The following is a 14,189-nucleotide window of genomic DNA, read 5'->3' as shown; positions in this document are numbered from 1 at the left end:
GTCAGAGGTCAGATGGAAGGAGTCATCCCTGGGTTCATCTAAAATATTAATTGACATGGTTAATACTTACATTTTAGCTTAATGCAATTAATATAATGAAGCATATACAACAGCTTTGATGTTGCAGTTAGATGTTAATGAAGACATGAAAAAGTGTACATAAAGAAGTGATTTGGTCCATTAGCACAGCGACCGGGGTGCCGCGGCACCCTGGGGTGCCGTCTGACGAGAGCAGGGGTGCCGTGTAAAAGTTTCAAATTCAAATTTCCATTTAATTTTATTTTTTATGATAAAATATGAATAAAACAATTAAGATATAAGATCAATATCTAATGTCTGAAATAACAAATAAGACATACACACACATAATTAAAAAAATATATATCCGCCCCTTACTGACCTGTCAGCACATCATCGTCTGTATGCGTGACGTATGCGAGTGTTTTATCCTTAACAATTGGCGTGTAACATGAGTGTAGTGCAAAAGAATATGGACAGATTTCTTAAAAGAAAAGCTCCAGATGCTTCTGGACCGTCAACGTCCTCATGTAGCAGCAGTCCAGAGCGAAGAAGAAGAGACAGTATATCGACAATTACTTGTCATATGGCTCTTCCTCTGTGTCTGGTATGTGGGGACAAATAGGCGAATGAGTCAATGGTTCCTAGCAAACTGAAACGGCACCTGACAAAAAATCACCCATCTCTAGTGAGCAAGGATGCAGAATATTTTAGTCGACTGAAAATGCAACACGAAAAACAAGAAGAAATGATAACGAAGAGTGCAAAAGTGTCTGAGAAAGCATTAAAGGCAAGCTATCTTGTGGCTGAAATAGTAGCTAAGTCGAAAAAACCCCACACGATCGCTGAGACCGTTATCTTGCCAGCATGCAAAGCCCTCGTTAACACCATGCTAGGCCCACAAGCAGCGAAAGAAATATCTAAGGTTCCCCTGTCAGATAATACAATTAGCAGGCGAATAGATGATATGTCTTCAGACATTGAAAGTGTGGTTTGGGAAAAAATCAGATCCAGCGGCAAATTTTCCTTGCAGCTGGACGAGTCAACTGACATAAGTGGGCACGCACAGCTCCCGGCAAATGTTAGATTTGTAGATGGCGACAGTATCAGAGAAACTTTATTTTGTAAATCAATGCTCGACAAAACAACGGGAGAAGAAATATATCGTGTGGCAATGGAGTATCTTGAACAGGGGGGGTTGAGTTGGAAGGACTGTCACAGTTTATGTACCGATGGGGCCACTGCCATGACGGGAAACACGAAGGGCTTCATTAACAGAGTCAGAGTGCAAAACCCTCATGTGAAAGCCACACTGCTTTTTACACAGGGAGGCACTGGTAGCAAAGACGCTCCCGAAGGAACTCTCTGATGTACTGGACAGAGCAGTAGATGTAGTTAATTTTATAAAGGCACGCCCACTGAAGAGCCGTCTGTTTTCGATTTTGTGCGAGGAAATGGGAGCGGAACATCAGAGTTTGTTGCTACATACGGCCATTCGATGGCTGTCACGCGGCTCTATGAACTGAGGGAAGAGTTAAACACGTTCCTCAGTCAAGAGAAGTCAGAATATGCAGAGTTATTTGCAGACATGGAATGGTGTTCAAAACTTGCATATCTCGCCGATGTTTTTAAGCATCTCAATGACCTCAACACAAAAATGCAAGGCAAAGATGAAAATATTCTCACTTCTAGCGGGAAATTGCAAGGCTTCAGGTCCAAGCTCGCACTCTGGCGTTCTTTTGTTGAACAGAGACAACTTGATATGTTTCCCTTGTGCAATGCACACTCAAACAGCAAACTCCCTGGGCTTATCACCCAGCATCTGAAAGTCCTAGAGGAGAGGTTCAACTTTTATTTTCCAGCTGAGACTTATGCTGAGTTTGACTGGGTCCTTGATCCTTGGAGTTCATCAGGACTGGAAAGTTCAAAAGGCATGCCACAGCAAGTACAAGAACAATTCGCAGACCTAAGGGAAGATCGCAGTTTAAAAATGAAATTTCAAGACATGGCTTTGGACAGTTTTTGGATAACTGTGAAGAAAGAATATCCAGCTGTTGCAAATAGTGCCGTTGAAGTTCTGATTCCCTTTTCCACAACCTATTTGTGCGAACTGAGTTTTTCTAGCCTGACGTACATCAAGAATAAGTACAGAGAACGTCTGAGAACGGTGGATCAGGACCTTCGTGTCTGTCTCTCATCCATTCCTGCCAGAATTGATAGGCTGTGTGCATCATCTCAGGCTCAGGTTTCCCACTGAAAGTAGGCCTAAGTCAGGGGTCGGCAACCCAAAATGTTGAAAGAGCCATATTGGACCAAAAAAACAAAAAACAAATCTGTCTGGAGCCGCAAAAAATTAAAAGCCTTATATAAGCCTTATAATGAAGGCAACACATGCTGTAAGTGTCTATAGACCAATTATTTGTTTGTAAACATTCGGGATAGTGATGGGAAGTTCGGATCATTTTACTGATTCGGTTCTTTGAATCTCGTTCAGTAGGGGGGGGGGGGGCTATCCGTCCACTGCAAACACGTATCATATTCTCATGTAGGTTAGTGCATGACATGTGCACCAGCAGATACTATTTTAAAAGAAATTCCTGCATTAAAATAATGTATCATGACAGTTTGTATGATTTGGTCATTTATTATCACACTACAATTTAATTATCACGGCAAACAATTACACTGCACTAAACTGTAAGTGTAAATGTAAAGTGAAAATAACAAACACAGTCAGTATGATGACTGGAGCGAATATCATTCACGTCTTACTAAAACAGCGGCCACGCAAAAGGGAATTAGGAAACTGTTTCCTCTACTAAAAAATACAATGCGGGTCACGTGAAAAAAGGATCCAAAGACTCGTAGAAAGACCGAGTCGGGAAATGAACGAATCGTTCGTTTCCTCTAGCTCCTACCACTACAGAGCCTATGCAGGTCACGTGAAAAATGATCCAAAGACTCGTAGAAAGACCGAGTCGAGAAATGAACGAATCGTTCCCTCTAGAGTTTCCTCTAGCTACCACTACAGAGCCTATGCAGGTCACGTGAAAAATGATCCAAATACTCGTACCCGAAGACCGAGTCGGGAAATGAACAAATCATTTATGTTTACTTGGACGAGCCTATGCAACAGTCCCGATGCGTGGCCACGAGAAAATGAACGAATCACTCTTTGAGAGGACTCGTTACTCCCGAGTCCTTGTAAGGATTCGTTCAAAATGAACAAATCGTTCACGAACGACACATCACTAATTTGGGATGCGCGCGCAATGTGGCTGCAGAAAACCGGGAAAGGATAGCCTTCATAATGGCTAGAGAAGTACACGGATTATACTAATAGTTTGATTGGTTCGAAGACCAAAAATGTCGAGAAGGACAGCCTTTAAGAGAAAAGTCGATTCCCCATTGATCTGTCACATCAGAATTTTGATTTGGGTTACGAAAGTCTTGAAATTTGAGTGAGAATGTCGCCCGGTAGACCGCATCTCATGCGGCAGCCATGTCTTCACGTCATGTCACAAAGTTCATAATTTTACAGTTTTACAGGCAATTATACACCTTAAAAGTCAAGCAGGGCAGCTTTAAAGAGATATGGGAATTCTGCTTATTCTGCTGTGGGAGACTGCTTATTTTTGTGATTTGTGTAAAACTGGCAATCTGAGTGAGACTGCGTCCCCGTTACACTGTTTTCACGTTGTTAGCCTCAGTCAGACTCGGGTCGCTCACTGGCAGTGTGCACAATGTTGTATTTCACTCCATTCTACACTATAAACGTCAGGGAAGACTGCCTTTTGTAGATACAAGCCTGCTGAAGATAGCCAGCATCTCGGATTTCTTTAACCAAGCCTGTTTCATTCATCATTTGCCTGAGACAGCGACCTTCGTTAGCCAGGCTAGTTTGTGTCAAGCTCTGAAATCCAGTGGCCAGAGATATGATGACCTGATCCAAGTGTATACCTGGAAGAAGTCCGTCCTTTGCAGCCGACATGCGCAGTTGAGCATGCTTGACAGTGGTGTGACGTAGGGTGATAATTGGTCTATATTAGCTATATTACTATCAAAATGATAAGTAGGCTACAAATACATAATGAGCATTCATGCAATCGCACTTTTTCTCTCACTCCCAACTGGGTACTCAGCTGCAAATGTAGCATGCCTTCCCTGGAAATGTCTTTCCACGTTACTCTTTTTGTTATTTGACAACTTCTTATTACAAAGCAAACATTCAGGCAATTCTTCCGCATTGGCAACGAAAGCAAATGATTCGGTCCAAAAACTGTTGAATCCTTTGTTCTCCTCGGCTATCTTTCTCTTTTTCCCTTTGGGATCCATGGCCCATGACACACCCGCCAGTTTGTTTGCAAAAGCCACCTGTCTGGCACTACGCCGAGCTGAAAGAAACGTGTGTCGCAGGCTATGACGTAAATTTTCGTTGACAGAAATGTTGAAATAAAATATTTATTATACACATACACATTTTGCTGTAAAAATGTGTATAATAAATATTTTTTCAACATTTCTGTTTTAAAAATTAAAACAAAAAATATGTTCACACCATCTTTTTCCATTTTCATATTTTCGAAAAAGCTCCAGAGAGCCACTAGGGCGGCGCTAAAGATGCGGCTCTAGAGCCCCGGGTTGCCGACCCCTGGCCTAAGTCCTTTAAAAAAGGTGCACTGTAAAAAGTAGTAAAAAAAACAGGAACAATCTGGCAGCTGGGACGCCAGAAAAAAACCCAGTTAAATTACAGAAGATTGATTAACATTAATTAGCCGTAAAAGAATTGTATTTTTCCAGTACCGAATTTATAATATATATCTGTAATCTTACATTACGTGCTCTTCTTTGCTGGTAAATATTTTATTAATTACACTTCGATGTAAAAACCCCCCACAATTTTCTTATTGTAAATGTGTAATAGTATCCTGAATAAACCAGATATTTAGAAAAAAACTAATTGTAATTGTAAAAAAAATGTAAGTTGTGTACATTCACATTATTGGGTGTGCTTTGCCTTCGGCAAGGGCACAACCTTTGTTCTCTCACATATATATTATTATTTTTATTTATTTTTGCCCCCCTAAAACTCAGTCAATATTTGGCCTACATACACAACCTAGGTGTCAAAAGTTTCGTCTTGGTAGCCATTGAGTTGCTTCTATTGGGATTTACGTTCCGTTGCATGGTTTAAGTGGAAATTAAGTTTTTGTGGCGAAAAGTGAAGCTAACGGTGGCTAACTTGCTAGCCACAGTCAATAACGCTACTTACGTCACTAACGTCACGAAAACTCGCGTGACTACCTCTAGCAGAACATTAGTTTAGCAGCTTGTTAACTTCTGGGAGATAGCTAAGCTAACTGCTTTACTGCAAGGCAGCTGCAGAAACGCCACAAGCAAAGAGGCCAGACTCGTAGAATATAACTATTTACTAATTTTACTTTGTGATATGACACACAATTGTGACGTGTAATGTACAATATAAGCAGATTTTATTAAGGAAGTAAATCTACTTTCGGAAACAGTAGTCTACTATGTCATAGTAGACTACTAGTATTAGCATCATGACATTAGCCTCTGTTGCCCGGGCAACACATACTACAGTGGTCTATGATGCATCTGTTTTCAATCGTTAAAATAAACATTCCTCACAAATACATTTTCGTTGTAGGATTTATTATGACATTACATTACAAGTAAACGATTTGTGGGTGAAATTATCATTACCTGTGGTTTCAAACCAGTGTTGCTCACTTAAACGCAGTAGCCTACGCGAGACACAGCTGTTTAGGAAGTCAAACGGCGACAGAACATGTTCGGCACTCTCCTTACTTAAATCAAAAATATAGCCTATCTAACTACTAACCTTAACTTCATTGCCACAGTCTAAACTTTGTCAATCTGTTCATGAAAATAATTAATTTCAGCCTAAACCGTACAACGGAACGTTAAATCGAATTCAACCAACGCAATCGCTACCAAGACGAACACAGCAGTAGTCTAGTACTGTACTGTAGTAGAATTTACCGGGGCAGCTTCTCCACACAGGGCTATATCGCATTTTGCGTTGTTACTGACTGATCGCTACCAGTGAGCTTTTTATGAATGAGCGATTTTCCACTAAATAAATGTCAAGCTTATTTACGTTTTTGGGGGCATATTTTCAGTTAGCAGATGATACTGTTTGAATCACGATTCCATCTTCTACTGCCGGGTAACGTCGTAGAATAATCTTCAAAGGGGGTTCTTTATTAATGAATGAATGCAATATGAGTAGGCTAAATGCCTGAAAATATCACGAGAAGGGGAAACTTAAAAGGACGTTTAAGTCATAGAGATTAGGTCCATTTTTACACCGGTCTGCCAAATTTATTCGTTTTGATTCAGCTATGAGGCTGTCTCTTGCAGGGGAAATGAGAAGACATCATATTTAATTCTACACTTCACTCGTATTTTCAGTTGTAAACGAGCAGCACAAAAAAATGCTTTTAAATCTATGTAATTTTTATAAATAATAAGTATGCATTTTTATATAAAATACACAGAAATATCAGTTGTAAAAATGTCATTCAAAAACGGACCCCTGTGCAACCGACGCAAGAAAGCACACCCTACAATTTCCCCAGAAATTGTACCCTCTCTAGTTATAAACTGTTCTTTGCCGGTAAATATGACTTTTATTAATAAAAACTAATATATTTTATTTATTTATTTATTACTTTTTTAAAATTACTTTTATTAATAATTAACTTCAATGTAAAAAAACAGCATTTCCCCCCCAAAAAACACATTCAATAGGTTCAATTATACCAAAATAGTTTTTAAAGTAGATGTTTCGCTTATAATTATTTGAAAGGGGACCTTTGTCAGTGGTGGCACTCAGAAACGGGTTTGTATTTTGTAATGTGTCAGTAATGTCAGCAACCATAGACTCATTGACATTGCAGTTGTGTTTTAGCAGAATATTCTGAATTACACACAGTGTATTTGAGTTTCCAATTGACAGAATGTCATTTACATTATCAATAATCTGCTGAGAGGCACTTTTGGACAAATGCAACTGTGACTGCATACACAAGAATAAAGCCCAATTTATACTTAGGTCGCAGACACTTTTGAAAAGGTCGCCGACAGAAATGACGTCTCGGTCGACACTTTTAACCGTCGCTTAGAAGTGTCGCCTACCAGGAGAAATTTCTACTGGCGCGGATGTCGTCACATAGTGAAAAATTAAAATTGTCAGTTTCTCCGATTGATCACCTAGGCTACAAAGCGTTAACAATGTAACCATAGCTATGAATGTAACGGTAAAATGATTCTGTTTACGTCACGCGAACCTTGAGCACAGGCGACTGTTTTCCGAAGTATAAATGCAGCAGCCTGAGCGACATTTTTTTTTTTTCGTCGGCGACCATTTCAAAAGTGTCCGCGACCGAAGTATAAATTAAGCTTAAAGCAGCAAGTTTGTGTTCAAGCACTGGCTCACATTCCTCAAGGTCTAAATCTGACACATGAGGATCTGCATGAATGTCATCAGCTTGATCTGATAGACTTTGTGAAACTGACTGTGTCAAACTCATTGTCTGTACTGCCTACTGTACAAACAGATGTGCAGAGGTCATTCAAAGTTTGTTTTCTGTGTTTCTTGGACTTGTGAGCTTTGAAAGTTCTGTTGTTGTTGCTGCTAAAATCAAAGTTGGAGAATGGACAATGAACTCGCTCATGGTTTTGCAAATGTCTTCCAAATGTTTCAGAAATTGCGTAAGTGAGCAAATATCTGAGAATTCACATAATTCACACTGAAAACTGGCATGGTCAGAGCATGCAGAGCTAGGCCTTTCTATCTTAGGATGTGCTCTCCATATATGAGTTTTTAAAGACCGTGTTGTAAAAATACAAACACAGTCTGGATGAATGCAGGGAAAAGAACCTTTACCGGCTTGCCAGTGATGAAGCCTGTAGTGCTTTTCAGATGAAAACATTTACAATAGCGGCACTGCATTTGGTTTTAAGCCTGAAAAAAATACCTGAAATACAAACAAAGACAAATGCATCAATAACTCATAAGTATGTGAAGAGAACAACCATATTAAAGGATGCTTACGTATTTTCAGGGCATTCTTAAACCTAACAATGGCGCACTAGCCATCATGCCTCTTCTAGGCTTAGTATAGCTGGGTACAGGGGGTTTGGTGAGGCAAATTGATTACGTCAAAATATGTTAAACGGCTTAAAACTCGAGTAGCAGCTATGCAAATGGAATTTGAAAATTAAAAATGTAACCTTTAAAAATACTAACGGGGAACATGCCATGCAACGTAGCGCTACCTAACCGTTAACACGCCAATGTTAACCACGTGCCAGTTGGAAAGGAATGCTAAGCTGTAATAGTTTTGGCGCACTGTTCATCGCTGCAGGTACTGACAATATAGCTATTTCAAACTGTTGAAAACAGATATATACAATAGACAATAGATATTCAGTGCGTTCACACTGCAGCAACGCGACAACATGCTCTTCATTCATTTTCAATGGAGCCAGGAGAATCGCTTGCGTGGTGCATTGTGGGTAGCGACCCAATCCAGTATCCATGCATATCCAGTCCTGTACGATACGTCTCTGTATTTGTACAAAGACATTAATAAAAAGAATGAGGCCTGGCGCAGGGTTGCCGATGTTGTCGGTGCTCCTGGTGGGTTTTTTGTACTTTCAAATTCAGTCTCTCGTCACATTACGTAACTTCTTTCTTTGGTAACTACCTAGCTAGCCCGGATGGAACTCCCTGGTCGTATCGACAGATTAGCAGACTTTGAGTAATATAACAAAACGTTTTTACACATTTCAACGTGTATGTCTATTAAACATTTTTGTATTTTGTATAGGCTACAAGTTGTATTCTGATCGATATTGCGAGTATGTAAACCCAAGTCTGCACACTTTGCCATGACGTTATACGAACTACAACAGTGACTCTAGAGAACTACAACTCTACATTAATCTGTCTGACATGCCCCCAAGCGTGGTGCACTGTGGGAAGGCGGGCGATGGCAAGCGATTTGTGTCGCTGCAGTGTGAACGCACTGTTAACCTAAATTTGCTGATTACCTCGTAGCACAAAGACAGGGAGCTATCTTTGAAGCACTCACCACTTCAAACAATGTTGTGACTTGAGAGGAAAATTCCAGAAGCCTAGTAGAACTCCGTTGCGCATGCTCAGACAATTATCGCTGGTCCCTCTTGCTCGGCCAACATAATAATTTTTGTGCGATGCTAAAAGTTTGTTGAACACAATTATAGATGTTCTCTTGATGAACATTTTGTAGTTCAGTAATGAAAATCATGCAATCATTGACCAAACATATTTTTCTTTTTTGACACAACCATTATGTTGAGGAAACATGTATTTCCTCATTTGTACAACTTTTTGCATCAATCATTTTTTACAGTGTACCTACGAACATGTCTTAATCTGCTAGACAAGTGGGTTCCCCTTCGTTCTTTTGGTGAGCAGTCTCACAAGCCCTACTTACCCGGCGTCATGGAGCCGACCAACTAAATAGTTATTTAGCACTAGCGTTGTTATCTGCATATACCTATAGCTGGCAGCTGTGCTCCGTTTTGCTCCTAGATAAAGGGCGTACAAAAATACAGGGTGTTGATATTCACAGCCTGGAAACATACCCATCTGCAACCGACGCAAGCAGAAATTGTACCCTCTTTAGTTCATATACATTTATTTATATATAAGAGCAGAAGTACGGATTCTTCTGGCAGAGGAAAAAATCACTCTTTCCCAACTTCAGCAAACCAAAACCCGACTTGAGATCCGCCTCCTAAAAGGAGAGTTTGAACATTTAGCCTTTTTCTGATTTTGAAACGCATGTTCAAAATATTCACATTGTATTTGTGAATAATGTATATTTGTTTGTGGGTCAGATTATGGCTCTGACTGTTAGGATTGTTTTATTTTGACCTTTTCAGACTTTACAAATCAAAACACTTAAAAGTGATGCCATGCTGGCTATTGAACCTGTTCTTTACTCGGCTAGCCTACTACATTGACCTACATTGTTATACGTAGCCCCATTTACAACACTGGGAATCTGAATTTGGTAATCTTGAAAAGTTTGTATCTGGATCAGGGTGATCCAATGTTACTTTGAAAAACAGTACTAATGTAAAATGGATTACCTGATCCTGGATAGCAAAACATGGGATTTCAAAGTCCAGATAATTCGGATCCAGATTCAACTTTTTGGCAATGAAAAGCAAATTATTCGGTCCAAAAACTGTTGAATCCTTTGTTCTCCTCGGCTTTTTGAACAACTGGCCCCTGGTCTATGTAACCTGTTAGCATTTATGGCTGCATCCAGGATCCAAATTCATTGTATTGAGTGTTTTAGTGAAAACATTTTTTTTTTCTCAAATAAATTACAATAAAGTTGATACCCTTTCATGGCCCCAGGATGGGAAAGAATATTTTATACATTTGGCAAAACATGGTTTCTCAGTGCATAATTTCCATTTCTGATAAGGTGTATGTAGGTGGTCGGTCAAGCCTGTTTTATGATTTATGCCACCTGGTGGTTTTGAGGTCCATTTGAAATTAATTCAGACAGACAGAGAGACATTTCAAATAATTCCATGTCAGATTTTGCTGCCGTACCAGGAAGAACATACAGTTGGCGTGGTCAAGGGTGTGTAAAAACTATCCATCACCAAAAAAATCACAATTAACTCAAATGAAGTGACTAACAGATTGAAATCTTTACTTAAATTACATTAATGCTGATGCATTGGATATAGGCTGGGTATGTTTACAAGTGTTGTTCCTTTAATTCAAGACTACTTAATTGTTACAAAATATGTAGACATTGTTCATTCTTGTACTCAAATATATATATATATTATTTTTTTCACTGAATTGTTATACCTCTTCATATTGATCTTCAGCTAGAGAATCTGTGGTTTGGGAGATGGAGCAGCGTCATCTCCAAGAGAAGTATCATCTGTTTAAACAGCAGGTTAAGGAGCAGTTTTCTCTTCAAAGACAGCAGCTCATCAAAAGGCACAAAAAAGTGAGTCACACAATTTGACACAAACATTCAAAACACATGCACACACACAAGCCTAATAGTCTAGATGGAAACAGGGGTCCACGCACACCCCCCGGCTTTTTTTATGCCACCTGATTTTTTTAAATCCTTAAATTGTTTATTTTCAGAATCTGCCAGGTACCAAGCTGAAATAATGTCCCAAAGGCTTCATTTTTAACCCTTTGCTGCATCCGACCGGAACCCAAAAAAACAAAAAGTGATGTAGAAAGTGGCATAACATTTGAAGTAAATAACATATAGAGACAAATGAACACATTTCCCCATACAATTCTGACCCCAGGAATTTAATGGAATGGTTATTTTTGACATTTGACAACATATTGACCCTATTTCCGGACAAAAATAGCAAAAAATGGCAAAAAATGTGTAAAAGATCAACTATGTTGTCGTTTTCTCAAGCGCATAGGGTGATTTTGTTTTCACAACCTGTTATTTCTTTATCATTCAAGTGTCTATTTTAAGATTAAATTGGGTATCAAGCTGAAATAATGTCCAAAATGCTTTATTTTTAACCCTTTTGATGCAAACAACTTACAGAGACAAATGACACATTTTTCTGTACAATTCTGACCCAGGGAAATTGAATGGAATTCAATATTATTCAATATTAATGTTATTTTTGACATTTGACAACATATCGACTCTGTTTTCTTTAATTTATGGCCAAAAAATTATAAATAATAAAAGTTGACCTAAACTACTCATCTTCCTCATCATCACTGAAGATATCTTCTAAGTCTATTTCTTCCAGCACTTCATCCTCATCATTATGTTCATACTCTCCATCCTCTTCACCCACAGACAAGTAGTTGTTGTTGGAATCAGCTACCTTGTCAAGAGCTGCCTGCTCTTCTGACTCTGCTCTCTGAGCCAGTACTTCAACAAGAGAAGGAGGGAGGATGGGTCCAATTGTCCAAACAGGTTCCAACACCTCCTCCTCTCCCATCTTCTCCCAGCCCATGCCTGGATCATATGGTTTAAGGCTTTCGATTATTGCCTCATCTGCTCTCTTATAGCAGGCAACTCTGTAGTTGGCTCTCTGTACATGTGGGATGAGACTCACTTTGGGGGGTGGCAGGCGTTCCAGGTCTACTTTTGACTTCAAGTCCAGGACTTTGTCAGCACCGACCATTTTTCTCAGAATCTTGGCTCGTACTGCGTCAACTGATGTCATCCGTGCTTGGCCATACATGATGCATGTGAAGCTCTCCATCTCCCGTTGAAGCTCATCTGTGACCAGCCAGTCTGCACCAAGCTGCCTGAAAGCACTGTGGAGTTTAGGATTCTGCTGGAGCTTCTTCAGGGGATTCACCTTTCCTTTGCCTTTAAAAGCGCTAGTACAGTCCTCCCCAGTAAAGACATAGAATCCCAGCAGGGTGCTACAGTAGTCAGGGCCCAGTGATTCAGAGAGTTCCGTCACATTTATGAGTGTGCGATGTTTTCCAGAGCCGTGGTCAAGGTAGATGGAGAGGTTGATGTTGCTGGCATGGTAGAGGAGGATCATCAGAATGTCTGTGTCAGGTGTCCTCACCACACAGGACTTGTACCCCCATTTGACAGCCTGATGGAGGTACAGGACAATGCGGCTGTCTGTCTCCTCCTGGTTGGACCGCAGTGCAAATATCTCAGAAGTCTGGACCTGTTACAAATAAAGAAACTGAATACTACTACATAATGTTACAATTAATACATAAGACAACAACTGCATGACTACAAATGTTAAAGAGCCCAAATATGGTCTGCAATTGTACATGTGTGAATTCTAGAATTCATAATTCCAGAACCATTTGGTCTACATATCATTGTAAAACCTAAATATTTTTTTCAAAGGATTGTGTATAGGGTGATTGCTCAAGACTTCTGTCAACTTACCTTTCCATTTGTTGATGTTAGGTCATAGGATTTCCCGTTAACACACACCACTGCTTTCATACTCTTATCAATCCGGGATGCTGCCTCATTGCTCCCCCAGACCTTGAGAAGCAGGTCACATAGCTGCTTCTTGTTCAGTTCATTACCAACGAATGACTTAAAGTCATAGGGCTTCCGGGTATTTGGACCATCAATGATATACTTCTCAGTAAAGCCACGCCTGAGCCTCTCCTGGGCTTTGATGGAATCTGGATGGTAGCAATCTGTGGAGAACACATTATGATGCTTGGCAACCATTAGGTCCAGGAGCTGCATGCAAATCTCTCCACAGGTTGGTGGTAGGTTGGACATCATGTGGAAGAGGGCATTGCCATCCTGTATGTAGAGGGCATCCTTGGGGTAAGGTACTTCTTCATCCCTGTCCTTCAGCAGATGGTGAAGGATGGTGGCCTTATTTGTTTTGGCAAAATAGCCATCAGGAGAGCCAAGGGCATGAGGAACAGGCGAGAGGGGATACCGCATGAGTTCCTCAAGGTTGATGGGCATCTCCATAATCTGTGACTTTACGAGTAGCTGATAGGCGAGGTTACTCTGCTCCTGGTACACAAAGAGCTGTAATGGAAAGTAAAGAAATGAGGAAGGCATAAATACAACAGACCTTAACAGAGTATATTTTGTGTAATGAAATGTGCAATTAGTATAAGTTAAATCAATATCCACCTTCCCCTGTGCAGATGTAAGTTTGACCCTCTTGCTGCAGTGATCCATTGTCTTGAGCTTAAGTTTCTTGAGGCGGTCAAAGAACTCCTTCCTCTTTGAAACAAAGCGGTCTTGGATGAACTGCTCCTTGGCAGCCCTCCCTGCAGCCTCGGCCCGCAGCACGTCAACCTCAACCTCTGGATCGATTGGAGCCCCAGATGCTAGGGAGTACAGTCGGCTTTTGTCAGGGATTCTCCAAGGGTTTGTGAAGCCCTTGATGGCAGTGATGACTCTCTGCACCGCCTCCTCAGACTTTTTGATCTGGGCGGGCTCCAGCTCACGGTGCTTGCCTGCCCTCGGCATCTCAGGGTCGTCAATCATGTCGCACATCTCCAGAGTAAGTTCATAGAACTGAGCTCGGGCAGAGGTTGTGCGGCACCACTTCTGGTATGCGCCACAGTTGTTGAAGAGACCGAGTAGACC

The 14,189-nt window shown here is 40.5% G+C and overlaps 1 protein-coding gene across 1 annotated transcript in view; it reads left to right on the top strand.

Moving 5' to 3' along the window:
* Positions 1–14,189, top strand: part of si:dkey-81j8.6 (serine/threonine-protein kinase 10) — a 73,352-nt gene that overhangs the window by 46,254 nt on the left and 12,909 nt on the right. Inside the window, exon 13 of the mRNA XM_062483519.1 lies at positions 10,972–11,096. Within this exon, the coding sequence (XP_062339503.1) occupies positions 10,972–11,096 (125 nt within the window). The remainder of the gene's footprint in view (positions 1–10,971; positions 11,097–14,189) is intronic.

This window comes from Osmerus eperlanus, chromosome 1 (assembly GCF_963692335.1).
Source record: "Osmerus eperlanus chromosome 1, fOsmEpe2.1, whole genome shotgun sequence".
NCBI lineage: Eukaryota > Metazoa > Chordata > Actinopteri > Osmeriformes > Osmeridae > Osmerus > Osmerus eperlanus.
Note: the sequence above shows the minus strand (reverse complement) of the source record. Positions and strands in the feature narration are given on the sequence as shown.